General features: G+C 35.7%; 1 protein-coding gene across 9 annotated transcripts in view; it reads left to right on the top strand.

The window, feature by feature from the left end:
- The window catches only part of ERC2 (ELKS/RAB6-interacting/CAST family member 2), a 443,741-nt gene that overhangs the window by 123,630 nt on the left and 294,269 nt on the right, over positions 1–25,842 (top strand). For all 9 annotated transcript variants that reach the window (XR_003536997.1, XR_003536996.1, XR_003536995.1 and 6 more), the window contains exon 7: positions 11,828–11,995. Coding sequence is in view for 1 of the 9 variants with exons in the window: in XM_027700915.1 (XP_027556716.1) it covers positions 11,828–11,995 (168 nt within the window). In the remaining 8 variants the exon portion in view is untranslated. The remainder of the gene's footprint in view (positions 1–11,827; positions 11,996–25,842) is intronic.

The following is a 25,842-nucleotide window of genomic DNA, read 5'->3' as shown; positions in this document are numbered from 1 at the left end:
CAGAATAATAAATTCAAGACATATGTTATGATTTCAGTAATGCAATCCAGATTATGTATTAGAGGGTAACAGTTGTGCATTTTGAGTGCTAGAAGTTTACTTTGCCTTTGACCCGATGCCTTGACATACACTAAAGGTACAGTGTTGCTGTGTTGTGATAAATCATATTTGTGCTCAAGTGGTACCAACAACCTGAGTTTCCATTCAAATGAGACATTGCAGTTTGATTTGCAGTGTAAAACTAGAAAGATTCTCATTCCATAAGAATTCCATTTTCTTTTCTTTGTTGCATAAGACGCAGAAGGAACTTTAAGATATTGAAATTTGAAGGGGGGGAGGTACTTGCTGTGGTCAAGTCTTAAAGTGAGTGTGAGAGCATTTTTACACAAGTGATGAGAACCTCCTGGACATGATTGACTTAAATTAGCTTGATTGGTTTTTATCAATTGCAGCTGCACTATTTAGCATAAAAATGCAAAACATCCAAAAATCATTTGCCTTGCAGTGTAGTACAAAGATGGTTTTAGTTAGTCTTTAAGATGTTTCAAATGTTTATTCTACACAGATTCTCTGAGAATGGATCCAGAACATATCTAGTTACAGAGAATTAGTATAGATATTGTAAACGTTGAGAAAATTAATTAAGGAAAATATGCTGCTTTATGAATTACGTATTTAGGATTTTGTTTTTTCTTTTCCTTTAACTGTGTTAGTAAATTAAACAGTTCAAAGATATTTGGTGTAGTGTCATAATCAGGCACCTGGCTTTAAAAGCTGAAAGAGAAAGACTAGAACTTCTGTGGGATGTACAATAGTCTGACTTGCTCTCTCAACCAGTGACATGCTTGAGAGAAATCCCGAATAAATTTCTTTCTATATAAGACAAGTAAATTTTAGACCAATGTTGAGGATTGCAACCTGGTGTTGAAAACTTGACCAGGGAAAGGCTGCTACTGTTGTTTAAAGGCTGTGTTCTGTATATTGGGTTTTGATATATGATGCCATCTGAATTTCCTTTTTGTAGGACTGTACTTCTTGCAAACTTAGGATCCTGTCTTTGTTTCATAGGTTTCTCTTTCTCAGTGGCTTAATGATTTATATAGATGTGACCTTGAGGCTAATTAAGTGCTTCTTTGTATTCCTTGGATGCTTAATGTTATCTCATTTACAGGAAAAATATTAATATATAAAACTTGCATTATTGGCTGTCATCAATTGCAGCCAGAAATTATGTTGAAGAAAAACCCTTAGTGTTATGCCAAGCAATAGATTATATTAAAGAGTGAGATTACTTGAAGTCAGTCTTTTGTACACTTTTAAGGGTTTTTGATACAGGATGCCTGCATTAAGGTCAAAGCCTTTTTTTATTCTTTAAATTCGTTTAGTTGTACATGTTCCTAAAATAATGATGCCGGTTTAGATCTTTATACAGATTCTTGGAATTAAGATGTTAGAAATGGAAACTCAGCCAGGTAAGGGCACGCTTAATGGTACAATTTCAGTGGCTGAAAAAATTAAATATTTATATACCAATGTATATAAAATATATAATTTTGTACTTATATGTAAATAAACACAAGAACGTATGGGGACTATTTTATTTTATCCCTGTGCTATCAGTTTCATTCTTTGTTGACATTAAAAATCACATCTATATACATAATTCAGCAAAAAACTTTTTTACTCCTCTGTTAGGTCTTGCAATCCAGTACGGAGATGAATGAGGGTAGAGGGTTATATTTCTTCTTGCATAAATAATACAAGGGTTTAGAAAGGTTCAGTTACAGAGGCACTTAATTGCATCTGCACAATTTACAGACAGCCTGCAGAGGTATTACTGGGGGTATAATATATGCAGGAAGAACAAAGGCTGACTTTCCCATCCCAGATTTAATTTTCAGAAATGATTGACCTAAAAACCCCCTGGTTTTTACAGAGTGGAGTCAAAGAGGATAGTACACCTCTGTATTCAAAGATATGCTGTTGTAATGCAATGTTAAGGTAGATGTATATTTAATAAATTCATTACATTGTCTGTAGTTGCTGTTATTTGCTACTGGCTCTTCACTTCTTAAAAAACTTCCTTACTAAAGGGGTACTTGGAAATTAAATTGTTTAAGACAGTTTGACAGCTGCAGAGAGAAATATTAGCAGTTCTTTAATGTGTCTTTTATAACTCACTGGTTTAGAAAGGTGGGAGTTTTCTGGGGTGTTGTTTTTGGTTTTGTTTTTTTGCTGTTCTTCTGCTTGAGATGGTATTGTGATACTCTTATGTTTAGATAAATATAATTAAATTTGCATAGTGCAGGGTCCTATATAGTCAATCTATGCTAAACTTCACATTAAGATTGGTTTTGTGTGCTGGCATTGTTCTGTTTCTTGAAATCTATCTTTATTTTCCCAATCTTTTGAGGAGATTGAAAAAAGGAGCAGAATTTCACCCATGTGCAGAATTATCTATGTCTGGGAAAAAGATTACTTTCAGAATGCTTTCCAGGAAAAGAAAAACAGATGAGGAATGGTACTTGCTTTATTTATTTATTTACTTTTAGAATTTTCTTAAAGGACAGATTTATAAGGCTCCATGTTAATGTCGGGTGTCAGAGATTGGGAAGTGAATTTTCATACTCAGGTTTCATTTCCATGACTAGTAAATCTGCTTTCATGTAGCCTCTACTTCTCTGTTAAATTATTTATACCCTCATGTTTTTAACAGTAATATTTGTTTATACATGAATATGCATAGACATCTCTATATATGCACTAAATATTTATATAGACTAAAAAGAATATACATGAAATATATATACTGTATACACTAAAAAGAATATTAAGAATGATTAAGTAGTAAACATTTTTAAATGAATGTTTCTTCCATGTTTTCTATGGCATGTTAACAAAATCGTTTCCACAGTTGTTTATATCTTTATATTTAAGGATAACCTCCGTTGAAAGGGTTGAAATCCTAGAAGATTCAATCCTAGAAATATTTCAAAGACATACTTTCAAGTACAGAAACTTTCAAGAGAAGTCTTTTGAACACAATCAGTTGAAAAAGCAGGAATTCTGGTGATATTTTTGGAACAAAATCCAAAGTTTGCAATTTCATTGGTAACATAGGATTTAGAATTGAATTTTACTACTCCCATCTCCAGACTGCATAGCAAGCTTGAAACAAATAGTAAAAATCCGTTTATGTCTAAAGTAAAAACATACCTTATTCTGACAATCTCCCTTTGGACTTGCTATAAAAGATTATTTGTCTGGTATGGAAAAAACCCTTTTCATTTAGCCATTTTTAGAGGGCCACTGTGCATCCATTTTGGTTATGAAATCAGCCACATTAGGCTAAGGCAGTATCTTTCTTTGAGAAGACTGCTAATCTTTAAACAACAAATACACATAATGTCTCATTTAGCTGAATCTCAGTAGGGCTTTTCTTGCCATATCGTGTTCAGATGTTTTAAGTGGGAGATGCTTCAGCCCAAGAGTGGTAGAATTGCTAAAATATTGGCTAAGAGAGGAACAGTGTAGAGAGCAGGACAAGGAAGGACCAGGTTGGGGATAATTATTGTTGAAGCATCTCAAGGCTTGGTATTGTGATGAGGCTTATTTAGTATTTCCATCACTCAGCTTGCCAGACTTTGGGAGCACACACATGGAAGTGCACAGATTGGAGTCACAAGTGGGGCTGAGATTTGGATGATCCTGAATTCTGAAGTGAGAAAAATGGATGAGATGTGGTAATACAAAAGGCAGGGTTATGGCCCTGAGAACAAAAAAGCCTACAACTTCTGTAATGTAAAGCTCTAGGTAAAGGCAGTAATAGTGTGTTAGAGTTTTGCTGTTAGTCACCAATAAAACGTGGCTGTGGAAAATCTGTTCCTAGAATGTATCAGGAGAGAGATTTCTGTTACAGATGGGCAATATTTTTATGTCCTCCTTGAGATCTCATGCGAAATGCAGTCACACAGGTTCAAGAAAGATTAATTTAGGATAGCAGGGGTGAAGAGGAGGGTGAGAGGTATAATCAGGAAAGTGAAAGAACCTTGTAATGGTGCAAAAAAGGCTCAAATCTATCATTGCATTGTGGTTTCATGTGCAGGGATCATTGCAGTCAACTAATTTTGCTTATCACTGTAGTGAACGGGTGACATTCCTCCTTCTGTTGGCTGTGATATATTCACTAAAGAGTAGTAATTTCCAACTCTGGGATGAATGCGTTTTTAAACAACTTTGATTGTTTACATGAGGTAATCTGACCAGACTCTAAAACATTTCTAAAAAATTATTTTAATTTTTACAGAATAGGCTTGTCAGTCAGTGCTCAGAATCTTGTAGCTTATATGCTATTTCATCATTTAGTATTATTTACATGTCACAGACTGGTGGTTCAACAAATTGAGTTTAGAAAATTTTAGAGGTGAATTTTTTAATTAGAGTAAGTAGTTCTAAGAAGTAGTTAGAGATTTATTCACACTCTAAAAAAAACGCAGCAGTTTTCAGAGAAGGGGCTGTAACTTGGTTTCTGGAAGAATGTGGACAGGAGAGATACAAGAACCAAACTGGCATTTTTCTTGGAGAAAATGCTGTGTTGTATTTAAAATAAGCAATTTATGTTTAGCTTGTAGTTTTAACCTTCTCTGTTTGCAGTGGTCTTATGAATAAAAGAAAAATATTGCCCAAACTGTTTTATTTTGCTCTTTTTATGAGCTGGCCATAGATTCTGGAAGATAAAGTTGTAGTCAAGCTAATTCCAGCTGGAGCTATTGATGTGTAGGAATGTCTGATGAACAAGTGGGTGACACAAACAGGTGTTCCAGTTTCAGAACAGGGTGAATCATCAGATTGTCTTCCAAGAGATGTCTCAGTCAAACCATGAATTTGAGAGGGAGGCCAAGGATACAGCTCAGCCCTCCGAGTGTGACACAGGCTCTCCAGTTCAGCTGGAGACAGGTTTCACCTGCAGGCACCTCCTTCGTTTGAATGTTTGGAGTAGATTACAAACCTAAATATGCTTTTTGAAAATCACACATTCACTGCTGTGTCAACTATTTGTAATAAATGACTCCTACTAGTAAAAAAAACTAAACCGAGAAATCACAGTTTATGTAAAAAAGTCTGTTTTGACAATATATAAAGCTAATGGTTATTTACTGATGATTCTTATACTGTTATGGAATTTTACATATTTATTTTTCATGAAGCAGTTAAATGCATTGGCATGACTTTAAAAAAGAACATTGTGGCCTATTTTATTTCACTTTCTATTAATCTGTTACAGTATAGTAAAATTTGAATGTTTTTGGAGACAGAAATTTCAAAAGTTAAAAGCTTCCAAGATGGATAGTTTTGTAAATTGGTTTTTAATATTTTGAATTTATAACTATCATTATGTTGCTAAATAACATTGACTCTGGAATGACTGACTTCCTTTTGCAGTAATTCAAAAGTATTATGACAGCTATAGTTTTATAGTGAGCATAAAAATCAGTGAGGTAAGTTCAATGAGGTAAGGTTAGTGTTGGAAGTTTTATTAACAAAAACTCTGAGTATTAGCACATGAGTTATAATTCCCATGCGTTTTCCAAAATTTGCTTGAACTAAACTGAATGTGAAATTCTGAACTTTGGGCTAGTTGCTTTAAACGACCTAATTTTAGTGGTAGGAGTAGGCAAAGATATAAATTTGAATAAAACAGCTGTTAGGCAGTTGACTGCATTGATAAACTACACATGATCAGAATTCCTTGTGGCATGTGATGTTCCACAAGGACAAGCTTCATACTGCCTGAGGGAGCCATTTGTATCTTGGTAACAATTTTTGGTTCAGCTGAAACCTTTTCTAGTGTAGTTTGACAGTCAGTTTATCAGTTTTCTCTTTTGAAGAGCAACATAATCTGGACTGGTGTGTAAAAAAGAATGTAAGAAAAATAAAGATAGATTAGTTGAGATGGTGGCTGGCAAAGCTGTCAGGGCTGGAGGCTGGGAGGTTTATGAACCCTGGAGGTGCCATCTTTCAAGTATTAAGTAGAGTAAGGTGCATTTGAGGTACTACACAATCAGGTGCTTCTCCCACCGTCGTACAGAAGGGCTGCAAGAGCTTGTGACAGGGATTCTATAAGGGAAGTGGTCTGAGTTTGTTCTCCTGATGTGAACAGGCAACACTGTCCTGTGTTTGTAAAACATCTCATGTTGTTCACTGGCAGTTCCCTTGGACTGCAATGTACTCAACTGCTCTAAACGCCTCTCCTTGTGTCAGTGAAATAGATTATCCTTTAAAGAATATACAGCCTGTAAACTATCAGCTGAATTAAAATGTAAAGTAGAGCAACCATAATACTCACAGTAGTAGAGGAATGAGAATGTTGTTGAAATAATGCCTGAAAGTGAAATGAAATGCTTTTCACTTTGCAAAGTGAAAGTGCCAGCTAACTCACTAAAGTTTCAGTTTGGAAAAGAACGTAAAGGATATCAATTTTGACAAAATTCAGGTTTCTACAGCTTCAAAATGTGGGCATGTCCTACCTTTTCTGCCTTGAATTTTACGTACATGAGACGTTTTTGAAAGAAATGAATGTATTATACTATGAATTGACAGGTACAGCCATTGCTTTGGAAAATATAATGTTTATCACATCAGACTGAAAAATGAGAGACAAATATGAGATTTTTTTTTTTTTTTTAAGTAGCAGTGAAGTGGAGAGTACAGTAGGGACACATGATATCCTTTCTATACTTGTAGCTCAGTTCTCATATTTGCAAAAGGGCCCATGTGACAGTATGCTCTCTGCAGTAACAACTGAGTACTCCTGCGTGGAAAATTGGAGTGACAGATCTTTTATTCTTGGTGTAAATTGGTTTTCATAATAATAACTTCGAATATTACATTTCCCCAGATATATGGGCATGTATAAATACAGGCACTAAGATCTTTAATAGAAATCTGTTATTTTTATTAACAGAAGCTTTTCCTGCAAAGCTGGCTGCATAATACACTAAGAGAGCAAATAATAGCACAGAAAGTGTCAGCAGCCCTGTGGAGCCTGTAGTGGTCACCAGGAAGGGAGGGAATGATAATACAAAAGGGGAGAAGAGGGGGTCTTGATACAGTGGCAGACTTTGGCTGCAGCGTGTGCTGGAATAGAGGTGGGGTCAGGAGGGAGGCTGACAGTGGGTTACAGTTTTGCCTTCTCATCACTCCAGGTGTGGTACTACAGTACACTTAGTACTTCAGTAGTAAGTTCAGAGTCAGTTTTAAAGAAATACAGTAAAATATTTGCTTTAAATGGATGTATTTATGATGGTAAAATAAGTAATTCTTAACAGTGAAACACAGTAGTGCTTCTTCATGTTTTACTTCCTCATGGAACTCCATAGCATTAAAACCACTTTTATGAATGATGTATATAATATGGCATATAAGTTAAACAGTTAACAGAAAGGAATTTCAAGAAATAGTCACTACTGGAGCTGGTAGTGAGTGGCGAGTGATGACATGAAGATTAATAAAGTTTGACTTTGAATTTGGCAATTTTTGCCACTTACATGAACTTTTTTTTTCCTAAAGTATAACCCAATTTTTAAGTTTTTGCAGTATGTTGTATATTTCCAGAGCAAGTGACAGAGTTTATTGTATTAAATAGTTGAAATAAGTAGTTGCTGAGGAAAAAGAAGTTAGAAAAAATTAAAAAGCAATTTACTTGGGGAGAGGTCTTTGAAATATTCTATGTGTTAGCTATCAGATCTGTTTTTGCTTTATTTTTCTGGAAAATGATGGTGTTCTTCAGACTGCCAAGTTTTACTAGTAAATATACTGCCAAAGCTTGGGAAAAATAAGTCAAGGACTCTTAAAATTACATAGTGTTGAGTGAAAAGCCAAAGAGAGGGGTTTTGTGTACCAGAAATCCTTATCCTTTCAAAAATAAAAAATATATATCTGATGCTGTAAAATGACCCATATTTAATTTCCTTTCAGATCATATTTAAAATGCCTTAAATGTAAAAGGAGTAACCAAATTGCAGAAATTTCTCATAGTGTACTGGCATGCTCCAGCTAGACTACCTCATTGTTTCATTATTTTGGAGATATGATTACACAGAACCATTTTTAGGGAAGAGATAATTTCTAATATTGGCAAATTCATCCTGGCTACAAATGAAGTAGTATATTTTGCTTCTTTTCGTCCACGAGATGAGGAACTGATTTAACAGCTTTTTGGTTTTATACCATCTGGAGGTTCATATTTAACTTATGAAATGATGTCATACGTGCTTAGTGCAGAACAGATAGGAAAAGGTCACCTGCAGTTCAGGCTGAGGTAGTTTTATTTCATATTATGGGGAATGTAAAAGTCTTGGTTCATGATTACTAGAGGCAGAAAGAAGAATTCAGGGAAGGAGAAAATGGCTGACATAACTGATGCTCTCTTAAACCTCCACATTGCGTTCCCATGGATAGAAAATAAATCTGTACACCCAAGACCACACACAGTATAGGTTACCTATTCACTCTCCCAGATTGGCACTGGCTCAGAGTTCTGCCTCTGAAAACTCATGTAGGGCACTGCTTTCAGAATGGCTCCTTGCTGTCAATGGTAGTTTGGGGGATGATGTACCTATTCTATCAAAATACCTGGACTTGATTATGTAGGTGGAGTTATCAATTAAAGTGCTCTGCTGTAACAGTCTCAAGATGAGGAGATATAAGAAAATAGATATGTATTTGGCAGATGCTTTTCTGCCAACTAAGGCAGTGCTGGACATGCTGAACTCCTTCTGTCCCAACAGTTGTACTGTCCTTGTGTGAACTAGGGTTGATGGGATTGAGATTCTCGGGCTGAGATTCTCAGTGCAATTGAAGCTGCACTTCAGTCGTGCTTTAAAGCTTTTATTTGAAGCTACCAAGGCTAGAATTGAATTCTTAAATGAAAACCGAGGTAGTCTTATATTAAGAGCAGTCTCTGGTAGGGACTGGAGTTCTAGGCAGAAGTTATACAACTTATATCTGAATATATTCAGACCTTAAGTCCATAAGCAATTTATGGGAGAATGCAGTTCACCTCAAATATATTAGTTAACTGTTGAAAAGTTACCACAGAGCTGAAAAAACTGATCTAAAGTGTGAACTATTTACATGAAGGTGTGTGGAGTAATAATCTATTTATAACATTAACAAGAAAACAGTCTGTTTCTGCATTTAGAGTCAGTCCAGACAATTCTGAAATACTGGGTACCTGGTGCTCTGTGGCACAGTCAAGGTCGTAACCCTTGAACTAACTTAAAAGTTTTCATGTGGATGACCTGAATGCTAACCAGTGAAAGGAATAATGGGCTCTGCTGCAGTTCCACATGTGTTTCATTTTGGTGTGAAAGAAAACCACCACACACTTTCTCTTGTCCCTCCAGGGTGAATTTGTGTCTTTGTGTAGGGAATAGAAATAACGTATTGGTCTTGCTATGAGCTGGCTGGTGGTGAGAGGAAAAGCAGAAAGGTTTAATTATGTGGTGCTGTTTAATTAACTATTGTGTGAAGGCAAGATTTGGGGTTAAGAAACTGGAGTGGACAGGGCTCTGCTCCTGTTTCCCACACAAGTTGTCACTCAGACTGGGAATTCAAAGCCCTTTACTCATCCTCTCAATCCTCCTTCTTGTACTCCCAAGTTCAAATGCCTAAAATCCCCATTTCCAAGTTGAATGTAGTGATGTAATGATGGCAGGGTGTGCGTGAAGAAGTTTGTGAAGAAGAGTGAGAATTATCTGCTCAGCCCTTTGGGTGGGGACTGGATGGGTAGAGAAGAAAAGATTATTGACTCAGCAGCCGCCCGGCTCAGCCGAGCCCAGCAGAGCTGTATCAGCACATGTGTTATCCCAGTCACTGGGGAACAGTATCAGTGCTTTGTTTATCCATCTAATCACCTTCAACTCCCCTTGACTTGAAGCATTAAAGCTTCTGCCTCGTGGCAGTTGGAAAATGAGACTTGCAGGGCCTGACTGAAGAGAACCACTCTGGGAGCTCCCGCTGCAATGTTATGATGAGCTCCTCAGCTGCAGCTTAAAGGCCCAACAGAGATTTTTATGATTTGACTTAAGGGATTGCTTTCAGACATGAAGCAAATAAGTGATTAAGTATAAAGAAGATGTGGTAATGAGTTTCAGATGAGTCTTTAATGTTTATTAAAAGAGGTCTGAAAGTTTGCTGCTACTACTATTTCTTGGTTTCCAATTCAAAAAGTCATCTTTGGATCCCATACTGCACACTGCTTACAAACTGAGAGATCCTATTACTGTAATATTGTAAAAAATAGTCTTAAAAATAAAATAAATCCAGTAGAGTATAAATCTTTTTTCCAGTGTATAGAAAGGCAATGAGCCATTTTAAGAGCAGGAAAAACATGCATTTTGAGATCCAATAGATCATCTAAATTGGTCCCAAACCAAGCTTTAAAATGGCATTGCAAAGACTTTTGCTTTGAATAAATTTAGCATTACAAAACTCAGAATGTAAATAAATATAGATCTGCTGATTGTTTTGTACTTTGCTAATATTCTGATTAACTAGGGGGAAAATGGCTTACTAGATAAGACCCTTGAAATAAATAAGACCCTTTCTGACTATTCCAACTGCAGAACTTAAAAATGTGAAGCCAACATTTATGCCCTTTCAGTTACTACTGTCTAGCTTTTTATTACAAATTAACCTTATGAATTTCTAGGTAATGAAAACTTTAAGCTCTTATTCTTTATTTTCTACCATTTGTGTGTTTAAAATTTGGATTATTGAATCTAAAATTTCTCACTTGCCTGACTTCCTGCAGCTCTCTTGTATATGGAGAATTATTCTAGATTGCCACATCGTATATTTTCAACCCAAACCTTGTCTTCCCAGTGGTGTACCTTGGAGCTAAAACAAGCCTGTGAGTCCACTTAATGTGAACACCTCATGGTTCAGAGCTGCAGAAGAAGCCTCTGTTCAAGGAAACCTGTCTTAGTAATAATAAATGATTGCACTCCCTTTATCTTAGTTCTCTACTTTGCAAGATGTTTAATAGTGCTGACCCAGTTTCCTGGGTATACAATTGTTTCTTGTATTATTTTATTTACAAATGAGCTTTGAATAATATAATGCTCACATAGAAAAGAAAAAGTCTCTTTTGGTTTTGAGAAACTTTATATAAAACCTGTTCTTTGCTCCCCAAATCCCCCCATTATTTTATGCTGAGAGCTGCTCAGCAATTCATTTGTAATTGCTTTTCTGAACCAGAATGTGGAAACAGGTATGATTTAGTGGAATTCCTGAAGGGACCAATACATGTAAGGTGTGATTCCTGCAGTACTGATGGTTAAAGCCAAACATATTCTGTTTCTTTAATGAATTGTCTGCTATTTTATTACTGTTAGAATTGCATTAAGAGAACAATAAAATTGCATGCTTGAACATTTACACAGCAAGAAATGAGAATATCAAGGGTGCTTACACTTTCTGGGCTTGTTAGAATTCTTTGGACTTTTTGTCTTTTTAGTGTTTCTAAAGAAAAAAACCCTCCAGTTATGTATATGGAACATTTTGCTTAGGAAAATCGTTGGAATACCCCTTATTTTGTTTGACAGGGATTTGTGCTTACTACAGAGAAGTACAGTCAGATCTGTTTGTTAGGAGACTTGTGCAATACACACTGGAGAAAAGTGTAACAAGTAAAAGAGTCTCTTAGTCTGAGATGAATTTGGAAAATCTACGTAGAAAAAAATAATGCACTTCTTAAATGCAGGAAAAAAAGAGAATTAGAACTAAAACTAAAACCTAAATATGCTTGATTTACTCACTGTAGGTTGATGCCTTGCGGTTACGATTGGAAGAAAAAGAAACCTTTCTGAATAAAAAAACAAAACAACTTCAAGACCTCACAGAAGAGAAAGGAACCCTTGCTGGAGAAATTCGAGATATGAAAGACATGTTGGAAGTAAAAGAAAGAAAAATTAATGTCCTTCAAAAAAAGGTAAGATCACTGATGAAAGGATACGTTGTAAAACTTTTGAGGCACATTTAAAGGGAATACATTTATTTCTTATAAGGTATTACTTTTAATATGTTAAAAAATGCAGAAAATCTGTAGTAGTCAAGTAGTTCTCTAATATAAAATGTGTTACTGTTATCCATGGAAACATTTTTATAGTATTATATCTTATTTATGTTATATCACAAAAATATTAGGTGCTGAAGTTGTCACAAAATTGTTGGAGTTAAATGAAAGTCCTAAAAATCCTGATAAAACTTCTTGTTCCTCAACATGAGGGATTCAGTTATCCTTATGAACACTGATTGTGGGCCTGCTAAAAGATCAGGATACTCTGTTTTTAGCCTAAAGACTTTTTTTTTTTTTTTTTAAATGGGAGGTGGGGGGTGTTGGGAAGAGGAGGGGAGTGGGGAAGGAACCTAAATTAAGTCAGTTTTCTGTTTTTCCTGTGAGCTAAAGACATTAAGAAGGGTGGCTCCCTCCAAAGAGTCAAGTCGTCGTATTTCTAATTTTCCACAAATTTAACTAACTGCATTTGCTCTCTTTGGGAAGTTGGGTTCAATCATTATAGTTTCCACCTGGGGGAGCGGAGAGGGAATTTCCTGTGAAGGCAGCTCTGCAAGGGTTCTGAATACAGTAGTAGGGCATTTGTTTCCATATCCTTTTTCTTACACTCACAAAAATATTTATGCTACCAGCTATGTTCTGTGTGTCCTGTGTGTCACTCTTTACCATGTGTAGATGCCCTTCTGAACATACAGATAAATGGAGAAAAAGTTCCTGGCATCAAATATATTTTACTATTACTTCTACCCTCCTTTTACAGCCACTCAAAGAATGTCTGCTCCTCCTTACTCTATTATTATGTAGGTAGTTCATGTTACTGTGGTTTTCCTCCAGGATTCATATAGGGTTCACATGGTCTAGCTGAGCTTCTGTCTGCAATTGCTTAAGTACAGAATTAAAAAAGCCAAGGCCTTATTTTCCAGAAACTGAGAAGACTGCTTTTTCAGGCATGGGAAATAAAGCCTATCAAAACTGGAATATAAGTACCCATCCACTTTAATCCTATTTCTAGATATTTGCCTTTTTAGCAATGTTTGTGGTGTAAAAGATAGAAAACTTTAGGGCTTTTATCCTGTGAATGCTGACTAGTTTTGGACGTTGCTTGAGCATTTTGAAGAACAGAATGTGTCTTTTCTCTTCATTTGTATTCTAAAAAAACCCCCAAGCCCCGAACAACCCAACAATTTACAATTTCTCTTGTACTTAAATCTTGAGGAAATGGATCAGTATGGGGAATGTGGGGATCAATAGGGAATCAGTGATAAAAATTTTGTGATGAATAACCAATCACAGATCTGTCAGCACTATCAGTCATGTCTGTGTGCTCAGAAATATGCAGCATAAAGTATTTTTTTCTGGTTTTAATACATTATGGCTATTTTATTAGGGCATGCAGATGGTCTTGCCACTTTTGCACTTGCCTCTTAATGGAAGTAATAATTCTCAAGCTGCACCCTCTCCTCACTAGATCATAGAGTAAAACATGTTAAAACTAGAGTTAAAACTCTAGTATACAATGAGATAAATAAATCCTGCTAACAACTAGGTGCAAAATCAGAGTTAGTAGTAAACTGATTCTTTAAAACTGGAAGTAGCAAGTGCTTCCAATTCTTTGTGAGTTTTATCTAGACATTAGAGTCTTCTGACTGTAATAATATCATGCTTGTGTCTGTTTTCTTCTTCCTGTGCAGGGCTAAATTTTACATCCTTGTATTTTTATTTACTTTTGATATGAGGACTTATGAATAACCAGTTAGGTTAGTGCCTTTAGTTATTGATGCAAGATAGATGGCTACATCTCTCTCCGCTCAACCTGAAGTACTTCACTCAGCCTAAAATAATATTTGTTTTAATGGTTGTATTGAAGTAATTGAAGAAGGAAGAATTTGTATATAGTGCTTGGTAATATTTCTGTCAGTAATAACCTGAAACTGAGGAGGAAGGAATATATAGGTTGGAAATATGCGTTTTCTAGTCTTTCTCTTAGGTACCTAACTGTTATCTGCTGTGTGGAAAAAAAATACTAAGGAAACCAAACCCCAAAAAGCTCCCTTTTGGAACTGGAGCTGTTCCTTCTCTTTCTGGGTAGCTGTTACACTTGGAGGGCAGGACAGGTTCTGTTGAGGGCTCCCTACCAAAAGTGTGGAAGAAACAAAACCAAAACAGCAATGATGAGTCCCACAGGATAACACAGGAACACACACCGGGCAGCACGTTGCAGAAAAAAGTTAGATAAAGAGCATTGTCCTCCCATACAGTGGTTTTGGTGTAATTTTTGACCCAATTGAAAAACTGCTACACTATTCAATATAATTTGCAGGCTTAAGGGAGGCCCAGCACTGGAACAGCATGTGTTTAGAGGATTTGGATCAAGGTAGATTGGCATGGAGTAATAATAAACTTATGTCAATGTCAGAGGTGCAATATTACTTAATATTTCTTTCTTTTAGAATCTTTGGCACCACTTTTCCATTTTAGTGCCAGTAAAGTTGGGTATGCTGTTTTAATAGCCTTGTTTAACCTGGCAAGGCTAGTCTTACACCTCATATCTGTCAGTTTAGCATGCAGAGGGGCAGACCTCAGAAATCTTTATGTATTTCGTAGCGGAATGTGTAAGTTCTATGAATATGGCCGAGTTGAAGGCTGAAGGGCAAAAGTGCTGAACGTGGTGATGATTCTTTCATGTCCCTTTTTGTTCACAAATTCTCTCTTTTGTGTAGTTGCTATAACTGGTGTGTTTTGTCCTTTAGGAATCTATAGATATGCAAAACCACCAGTTATGTGCTCTGAAGTGTGAACCTCGGTGTTGAAAACAGTAGCTGCTGAGACAAGAACAGTGTAGAGGATGTAGACCTGGATCATATTAGGACAACAGCTTGTGGAAATTCTTTTGTGAGGACTGTCATAAAAGAACACCAGCTAAAGGGGGCTAATATAATATTCTACTTTGACTCGCAACATAACTTTTTATGTAAAATATTACAATTTCCATCCTTAATAGTTTAGGCTTTGTGATTGATGAAGTGCTACATGACTGAGGGCCCTAACCTACCAGCTAATTAGCATTTGTAGGAAGTGTCATAAAGTCTTAGTTCTCATGTAATAATTGGAATCTGTACTTGGAGTGGCTGGACTGTTCACATGAGGTGATATTGTCCAGTTGGTGTTAAAGTAAAATGTGTTGTACAATTAATTGTATGCATTACTGTGAGCTGTCTTCTGAAAAAGAGAAAATTTACCCATGGTCAGATTGGGAGCATACTGGGTAAACAAGGGAGTCCTGCCCTTGTGCTGAGAAGTTTGCATCAGTACTATTGCTTGATGCAGGAATCCTGGCTAAGAACACCACTGAAACTTGAACTGCTGAATCCAGAATGGTCTGGACAGAACCAAGAGACCATTTTCTTTTGTTTGATCTCACAAGTAGAAAGTGCAAGCACATTGCTGATAGAAGATGCCTTTGGATTTTTTTTTTCATGGTTTAATCAGTTGGAAGCATGTTTTTGTATTTCTAGAAAGGGGTCATGGCATGATGAAGGAAATTTTTATTAACTTTGTCAAATTCTGTCAGAACATTGTAAATAGACTGTTATGTGAGCTGAGGTTTTGCAATCACCAAGTCAGAGTTCTATTGTAGTTTTGGAGTCAGATGACAAATTCTGAACTAGTTGTTCTGTAAAACAGACCAGTGTTCTGACTGTAGATTTAGAGCATTAAAAAAAATTAGGGAATCCTTCCGGTGTAACATGGACGTTTTGGTGCTGCAAAGCTGCTATGGTGACTGTTGACTTGTGTATTACTTTAAGAGATGAATCTTCTAATATTGTATGTCCACTTTAATAGTACAGCATTCAGTGTGCTGAGAATTATTAAATTGTACTTTGACTTCTTGTGCTTGCAGTTTTGCCAAATCATGGTGTGTTATTCAGATAAGGCAGTCTGAATAAATATAGCCAATTGTTCATCCAGGGTGGTGGTGTTACTGATCCCAACACATTATCACAAAAATGGATCCTGAAGGATTCTGCACAATAAAATGCAGCTTTGGGACCCTTCAACTTTGCATATGGTGCATGTTGAGACTATTTGATAAGTATAAATCCCCCCCTTAAGCCTAACCAGACCAGCTGTTGGGAAGCTCTCAACCTGTACACAGAGACACTGAGAACAATGCCATTAAGATTAGAGGCAGTGATTATTTTCCCTTTTCTTCATCTTCTTTAATTTCCCATTGTTTGCAACATGTTACACTACTAAGTTTTTGCAGGATATAAAAGATCACTGGAAATGTGTGATTTAATATACATTGACTTAGTGAAGCCAACCTGAATGTTCATCCATAGCTATGAGTCTCAATATGAAGGGAAACATCTATTCCTTGGGATGGCCTTCACTTGTCAGAAAATATTACAAGAAGAAAGACACATGTAGTCTTTCATGAAGTATGATCAAACTGCAGTTGGTCAAACTACTCTGATTTTTGTACCAGTAATGTACATCTCGGAAGAGGGAACAAAGGAACGTGTTTGTTTGCATGTTTGAAAATCTTAATTGTAATTTAAAATCCTAAAAGTTAAAAGTATTAATTTGTCTGCCTTTGCCATCTGTGGAAAACTGAACATTTTGGATATCTCTTAATTCATTTGGGAACTATAGGGTAAGAGATTGTTAGTGAAAGTGAAAAAAGTAATTATTATTTGAAAAAATAGGTTGAAATAAGAAATAAGTGCTTTGAAGAGATGCTGTAATGTATGTATGTTTGTGTAGCTTAGTGTGATACCATTACTACATATATTATTAACTAATACATGAAATTATTAACTAATACATGAAACTTGCTAAATGTAGTTGAGAAAGGAATCAGTCAATTGTAAGATCTAAAGAATGATGTAGTATAATATATAGATGAAAGATGAAATAAACCCACTATTTTGGGAAATAGCAACTACATATGTGTAGATTACTTGTATTTAGAATTTTAAAGACAAATCCTGAAGCCTAAATAGTGTAAGTTATTCTAGATCAAGTTATTCTGGCTAGTGTTGAGAGGGTTCCTCACACACAACTCAGATGAAAAGAATAGAACAGTTCAAGGCTAAGGTTATAAGAGCACACAGAAGTGCTCTTAAAACCAGTGCCATTTGCAAAGTGGGACTGAGCTTAATGAGGTCCTTATGTAAGGGTTTCACACTGCTGGTGTGACACCAGTGCTACTGGCAAGGAAGGAAACTGCCCTTCAGCTCTGAAATGTCAATACTAATTAACAGTTATCTTTAAATAAGACATTAAGTTTTATTCATGCCGAGAAAGCAGCCAACTTGCATGCTGGGAATTTTTGAGCTGTCTGAAGAGTAATATTTTCTTTTTAATAGAGTTGGAGGAAATTTCTTTTGAAGTGTGAAAGAGCTAAATTATGTATAGTGTGACTGGGGAAAAAAGAAAGTAAAAGTTGTCATACTTTGGAGGTGCAATAGACCATAAAGGAATTATTTAGGGAAATGGATGACAGCTTATGTATATGAAAAAGAGTGAGGGAGAATTAGAATTGTTTAAGAGAAGAAATATGTTTTTCTTCTATATACTCTTCTAAGAAATGTCGTAGAAGACTACTGATTGGAGTTAAAAATTATAAGGGAGAGTTTTATAGGAGTAATTAAGAATAATTTTACACGGAGAGGTATCCTGCTGCCATGAGTTAAATTGAATTTTTAGCTTCTGGCTGATAGGAGAGTGTATTTGTGTGATCCACTGTTCTTGGACCTGCATCTCTGAGTGGCAGTGGGACTATTTGCCCCGACTCAACACGACAGATACAGCCTTTTACTGCTGAATCCTTGACAACTCATTTAAATAACACAAAATCAGGTGCTTCAGGAAGTAGCCCATGGAACAAAGTATTGCACAAACCCAGAAGGCTTGTATGTCTTATTTACATGCTAATCTTTTTCCTGAAAGCTCTTTCCAGCTCCACTCTCCAGGTGACTGATTTTGACAAGGAGGAAGGAGGTTGGGTGACTTTTCACCTTTTGTGACTGACACAGGCATTGACAAGGGGGATTCAGAGGGACAGGCTGATCTCAAATCATAGTTTTATGAAATGTTCCTTAGGAAAAGAAATTAATCAGCTTGTTAATTATATGTAGTAAAACCCATCAGAAGACAATTTTAAATCTTGAGTGATTCAGAAATGGTACGTTTTATGTATGATTTCAACTGAGAGATTTATGTTTTTGTCATAGTCTAATGAATGAAATATTTAGCAATATAGTGACTGAATAACTTATTAATCTGATAAACCATCCTTACCTTATCCTGAAATAAGACAGTAGATCCCACTGCTCTTGTTCATCTCCTTGCTAGGATAGGCAGTTACGCTTGATCAACAACTTGACCTAATATATATCCAAGTTTGTTATATCTGGAAATAACAAAGAAACATTTCCCAATAAATATAAAAGGTAGGCTTATGCATTAGCAGTTGTTTTTTACCAATTTTGTAGTATATTAAATTTCTACTATTTTCTGGCATAGAATCAAACACCTTAATTTATGCATTGCTAGAGCTCCTTGATGTTGGCAGTTGTGCTTTCCTGGTGGTATTCCATTGCTGTCTGTCTGACTGAGCAGTCTGTGACTAGAGACTCTAATACCTTAGTAAATTGGATATTTTATCACTTTTGGAAAAGCATCACCTCTCACCTTTGAGTGGAGCTCTTATTGGCTTTATGAAAGCATGAAGTTCAAAGACTTCAGAGTATGCATGCAGATAAGTTTAATGGTAACAATAAATGAGACTTGTTATCTTCATACTTCTCCCTTCATATTATTGTTACCAGATGTAACCAGAGCTAGTGGTGCCAATTTGGTCAGATTGCTTTGATAATTTTCTTGTTGCCAAGTAGTATGTATTTCTTGGTGGGAGAATCAGTGGTGGTATGTTTGAATATGAGTAGAATAAATCCAAATTTAGAATGGAATCTGAATCTAATTCACTTCCTTCTAGCACACCTGCCTTTAATTTTTAACGCCTAGCCAGGCACAGTGCTAAGATCAAAGTGAAATAAAGAGAACGGGGTAAAGCAGTTCTTGGAAAGTAAAAAGAAAAAATGGCATAACAGTGTGTAATCTTTTATATATGAAAGAAATATTGGGCTCATTTGCCATTCACTTAGGAATAAATCTGCAGTAAATTTGCCAAAGGTAATTATGTCAGCTTAAACCCTTACTTATCAGGGAGAAAAATCAGGCCCACTTATATTTATTGCCTAAGAGATGCCTTATATTTGACAGCAGAAATCTCCATTCATGTCCCCAGACAGGCGTAGAGTCCTTATGGCTCTGTGCTTAACCCCATGCCAAAGTGAAGTTAAATGCTTTTAACCCCATGCCATGGGAACTTCTGTACTCTGCTCTCTGTAGTGCTGCTGCTGATCTTGGCTGAGAAGCTGCCTAAGGTCCCCATGAATAAAGTGTTCATCTTAAAGCAGCTGCGTGTTGATAGGCAGGATTGGGTGAGTGTTAAAACACATTTTAAATTTGAGTGAAATACCTGCTGTGTCTCATCCCAAAATCTTAATCTGTGGTTAAGTCTGAATTTTTGTTGTGGCTATCATGGGAACCATAAAGAGTTTGATTTGAATGTTTACTTTTTAAAAACAAAAATCCATGACTTTTGAGAATTTCAAATTCTTTGCATGTTGGGAGGTGGATGTGATAGTAAGCAGCTGGACAAATGTGAAGAACTTCAAAGTATAGAAATAGAATATAGTAATAGAAAACAGGAGTTTACTTATTTAGTTGCAGAAGAGAGCATCCCTGTGAATTGTTCATGGGAGCTCATCTTCTAAGTTGTGTCAGATTTACAAAACATGATTTCTTGCATGACATTTTCTGTGCTCAGCAATTCTCACTATTTGCACACTATAATTGCTGCTAATTTTTATATACTATCATTCTATGATATTTAATATAATTCATCCTCTACCTTGAAATGTTTGAATTGCACACCTTCCATGAGTCTTTGTACATCATTGCAACTTTGGGTAGAGGGAGAAGAAGATACACCTCACAGACAGCTGCAGGTGGGGTGACAAATGAACCTGTTCTTACCATCATCCATGGCAATTGCCTCCCCTTGTCAGGGCAGGAGCATTTCTTCTTCTTGGGCATATTGTAGTGCTGACAGCAATGTTTAATGCTGACAAACACATCTTATTGAGATCTGTGCTATAATTCATGCTGTTGGACATATTTCTAAGTAAGGGCTAAGTCTGTGGGGTTTTTTTTGGGAGGGCGTCTGGGGTGGGGGGAGGATGGGCAGTGCTGCAGCCACTGGTTGTCACTGTGGCTTCAGTGTTCTGCTGTAAAACCCATTAAAAAGCCCCAAACCCACAAAAAGGCACAGGAACAAGAATAAGATTTGGTTGGTTTTGGTTTCAGACAATGCCTGTCATGGGCTACCTGATTAACAATCACAAACTACCTGATTAACTTTTGGTACTAATGCTAAAATAAAAATTCACTGTAGAGCAGTAGAAAATAATATCTCTATATACTTAGTTCTGGAATAAGCTCTTTGCCATGTCTGAGAGTCCCGTAGCATTGAACTTGCCATCATTCAATCATTTAAAACATCCAGACTATTAGTAGTATCTGTCATCTTCTGAATGGCAAACACTGAGAATGGAAGTACTGTCAGACTATTGTAGTTTCTTTGTTAAGCAATACTCCAGTTTTTTAAAAGAATTTTACAGTTAAAGTTAAGTGCATGTTCTTGAGGAGAAAGCCTGAAAAAAATTAAGATTTTTAATAATTCTAATGCTTGCAGAACTATGCAGATAAGTAGTAAATCTGTGTAATATACTGATATAGCCATCATCTCTAAAGGACTTCAAAGTGTTCTTAACTGCAAACTCCTAACTCACTGCTCTGCTGAGGGTTTTATCTATTGTCTGTCAAACAGGAGAGGGCACGTTTCAGGTACTGAACATGGAGCTAAAAGGGCTTAACACTAAGGGAGAGAAAACTGCATCTGACAGTTGCTGAAACTTCTCAATGCCCAGCAAAGAAATATCCATCAGAGAAAAAATATTACATGTGTGTTCCCAGTTCTAGTGCAGTATGAGTGTGTCAGAGTCACTGGCATTGTGGTAGCAGCTTACCTCCAAATGCATCTTCAGGATTTTCCTATAATTGCCAAAGGGACAATGAGTGTTCTTCATAGATCCTTTCATCAAAGCTTTTACAATAAAGAAAGAAAAAATGAAGAAAACCAAATGAATAAGGATGGCTAAATTGATTAGTAAATCCTAGGCATCAATGACTAATGAGAAACTTGGTTGGAGATAAAAGTATTTCTGTGTCGTAGATGTACTTTATAATAATTTTCCTTTATTTTTGTATAGTTGATGATATTAGAGTGAGGCTAAGTTATACATACAAACCTGCTGGGTTTTTGGGGATACATGATAAAGGAAATTCATTGATTTTTTTTTTTTTAAAAAGGACATTTTTCTTACCAAAACCAAACTATCTTAAAACCGTATCAGGTTACAGATTACTTCCTATTCAGACATTCATATAAAACATTGCTGTCTTACCTTTGCTGCTGTAGAAAATCTAAACTGTTCAGCAGATGTTGATTAAAGACATCCAAGTTGCTGCGTTTAACATTTCAGTTTAAGTTTAGTGGTGCTTTGATAGTTTATATGTAGAAAGACTGTCTGGCCTGCAGTAACTAATGGTGAAACTCAATATGTGCATTGTCTTTCGTGCAGCTATAGTGCAAATATTAAATTACATCTCATAGTAACAAGAATCTCAGTTCTCTGATGAACGTTTTGAACACTTCAACTCTTAATGGGTCTAAACCTATGTACATTGACCATATGTTAATTTAGAATGGTTAAGAAAAGACATCTTTAAAGAGAGGGGGCAGGGATATATGTTATCCTTCTGCAAAGCTTTTCTTTCATGTAAATGCATTCCACTGCCCCTTATATATTGATATAGATGATTTCTGTGACCAGGGAGCTAAAAGGAAACTTTCCAATAGAAAGGATATTATTATTTCTGATTAATTGCTGCCTAAGCACTTAAACTTCACTGCTATGGGGTTTTTTCCCCTATTTTTTACCACTGGTACTTAAGGAAAATAATTTAAAATAATACCATGTGAAACTGTATTCTCCATTACAAGCTTTTGAATGCAATTTCTAAGGACAGGATGCTTTTATAGTAGAAATCAACGTAGCTGTATTGAATTCATATAGCCATCCATTAGTTATAGTAGTAAGGAGGCAGGACTGTTATTTTTACTTTCAATGTAACATTTTTTGCTATTACAGAATTTTTTTATTTTTTCATTTAAAATTAATTTCAGCTTTTAGGGCTTCCCTTCTCCTCTTCAGCCTTAATTTTAAAATAAGGTAGTGTAAAGTTTAATGTTTTTCCTCTGTTGATTTTGATAAGTATTAAATTATTAATTAGAATACTTTACTGGAAACCTGGGAAATAAGAGAATATTGCATATCTCAAAAAATTTGTAAGGCTGGGGAAAGAGAGCTGTAATTAGGGATTAAATAGGTCTGAGCAGTTTTAAAGCACCATACTGGCACATTTGTCCCTTCAGGTGTGAAATGTCTGTGGTTTACGAGTTCTGTATAATTAATTTATCATTTAGAATCGAGAGCAGTACACTTATGTGAAAGTCTCTGAATAAAAAAAGTATACTGAGAGTTCTCTGTATTCTGAAACAATCAAATAAAACTGACATTAACTCAAGTGAATTATCTATCCATATTTTTGAAGTCTTTATACTAAATATGTTTAATATTGTCACACAGTTCTGTGTTGAAGGGATGTTTGGAACCTGTTCTTATAAGGAGATATGTATCACTGTTATAATGTAATTTGTGGCCAGAGACTTCTGACAAAATTAATTGTAGCTGCAGGTAGGCATTTCCTGTATCATAATTGTATGTTTGGAGTTACATTGTCCTGTGGAAGACTGTGATGTTTAAATGTGCATTTATTTTGCTTTTGTCTAGACTTTTGTATCTTTTATAGCTTTCCACTGGAATCAAAACTACAGGAGTTGCTTAAATGGGAGATGTATTGAGTTTCACATTCAAACCGTACAAAGCATGTTAAATATCTCTTTAAACTTTCCAGGAAAGGAAATAAAGGTATTCTTTTCTTTCACTCAAGCTGGTGATTTGAAGAGTAACCTTAAGCCATCAATAGAAATATAGAGTGGTATTGGTAAAAGCAAAACAGATATTTAGAAAATATTGCAGTGCATATATACATAAATTAAAAATGTATGGAAAAATAGGCAAGAAAAACTGGTAGACTACAAATTATGATAGAGTTTAAATTTGATGGATTGCCTACATAGAAATATATGGTGTTTCAGTGGAGTGGTGACTTTCTAGACTTGCAATATTTTATTGTGAACCATAGTTCTGGATTGATTAGGAAACAAAATTAATCTAAGACAGCAAGAATGAAAGTGAAAAAATACTCTAGGTAATAAAACAATTATTTACATTGATTTGAGTTGATTTAAGAGTTATCAAAAAGGATAAATGAGCTATAGTTGAGGGGTACTTATTTGGAGTGAAAAAGCAGACTTTTATCTCAGATATAACCTTCTTCATTGTTTTAATTTAGAAAATATTCTTCAGTGTTTCAATTAGGGAAAAAAAAACAAACCAAACCAACCCTTACTACCTTTAAATGCAGATGGGGGAAAAGAAGTGATGACTAGCCCAAAGAAGAAATTTGGAGTGTTAATACCAAGAGGCTGAAGGGAGTGATAAATACAGTTTACAGAGTATTTGAAATGGGATGTGGTAGTGAAAATTGCCAATATTCTGTCCTCAGAAATAATGGGTAGTGGAACAATAGATGATAACTGCTCTCTTAATGACTTCTGTGTCATACCATGTGAAAAATCATGTTTGAGTTCAGACATCTCATGGTCAGAAGAATGATGTAAATGTAAAAGTGTTAAACAAAAGTAATAGGTAGAAACCTGTGGGGTTCAGGTATCTGTCTAAAGCTAATAGACTTTAGTTTTTTATTTTAACATTCTGAAGGTATAAATATCCCAAATGAGGATAAATTATTTTAGACAGTGTAAAACTTAGAAAATGAGTAGCATGAAATCAGACTGACAAGGTCATCTATTAAATGACTGGATAGCCTTCAAATGGGAAGGGAAATTCAATTACCATAGGTTTTTCATTGGGTGTAACATAGGCAGTCCTGGAAAGGATCTTAGAGTATTATAGTATGTTCCACTGCCCACAAGCAGGATTTGAAGGAGATTCTTAGAGTGAATGAAAACATTGCTTTTTCTCTAGGGATTAAATCAGGCTTCCAGCCTCTCCACATCACAATGTGCTCAACCTTTTCACTTTGAAATGAAGTCCAGTTGGAAGGTTTCTGCCTGTTATTCAGAACTGGAGGTTATGGCTCTTTTCACTAATTAAAAAGAAATATTTTTTTCTGAATATCTGTCTGTTTGCCTATCTTAATATTTGTCCAAAGTATGTAAAATTACCATATTTCTCTTTATTGACCTCATTGGTTTTAATAAGATATTATACAGGGAAATATTTTTTATTAAAAATAAGGTAACATGCCTTTTAGCACCTTTCTTGTGATACGTTGGATATGCAAACCTAAATCTGCCTTTGGAACAGACTGGTCATCTATCTTAGAGATTATGTTGTTTTTTCATTTCTATATATATTTCCCTTCGTGGATCTGTGTTTTTTAAAGCAATGTGCACAACATACACCTCTTGTGCTACTTTATATTCCTGTTGTCCAATCCATTGATTTCTCCATGTTCCTTGCTCTGGAAGACTTCCTATCCTACTGCCTAATTGGCTCCTACGCTCTTCCTGCAGCCTCCTGAGGTGCCTATTCTTACTCTATTTCCTTTGTAGCTTCCCTTTTCAGTATTCCCTGTTGCCCAACACTTGTCTGTACAACTTGTCTGCACAACTTGTCTGCTGCCTCTCTCTTCCCACCATCTGTTAACTTTTTTATGACATGTACTGTAACTTTTCAATCTGGGCAGAGGCCCCCAAGTCTTCTCAATTGATACAGATATAATAGGAATGACAAGATACAAACTATGAGGTAAATCACTGTTCAAATTCAATGATATGTATTAAAAATATAAGAATGCCAAAGCAGCTTTTTTCTACATATGAGTTTACATGACAGTATACTAGTATATACTTCTCTGACTTGCACAGGACAAAGTGTAACAATTTTCCATGCCAAATCTTGAAAAATTCTTGTGTAAGCTCACATAGCCTGCTTTATATGCATCTACACCAAATAGTACAAAACTGCCCATGAGTGAAAAAAAATCACTAGATGTTTTCAAATACCTGAGAAGTAGGACTGAGCAGAAAGGTATGATTTTTCACGGTTAACTTTCAGAAGTACTTCAGGTCATGTTTTCAGGTGCTCTTGATGTGCAATTGGGCCAGACTTCAAAATAAGTTCAGTAATCAGCCATTACCCCGAAACTCATAAAGTATTGTGAGATGTAGGAATTCAAACCCAACCAACCCAGCTTGAAAATCTGGCCCTTGTATACAGATAACTGTTCTAAGAAGAATTAGCTTGTTAAGAATGAACATCTACCTCTTTGTGTCATTACTGGAATTATGTGTTAGTCTATTTTGTATTTCTGTATTTACTGTCTGGAAAATACCTATTGCATTTTGAATTACATCA

The sequence above is a fragment of the Neopelma chrysocephalum genome, unplaced genomic scaffold (genome assembly GCF_003984885.1).
Source record: "Neopelma chrysocephalum unplaced genomic scaffold, ASM398488v2 Primary Assembly neopelma1_147, whole genome shotgun sequence".
Lineage (NCBI taxonomy): Eukaryota > Metazoa > Chordata > Aves > Passeriformes > Pipridae > Neopelma > Neopelma chrysocephalum.
Note: the sequence above shows the minus strand (reverse complement) of the source record. Positions and strands in the feature narration are given on the sequence as shown.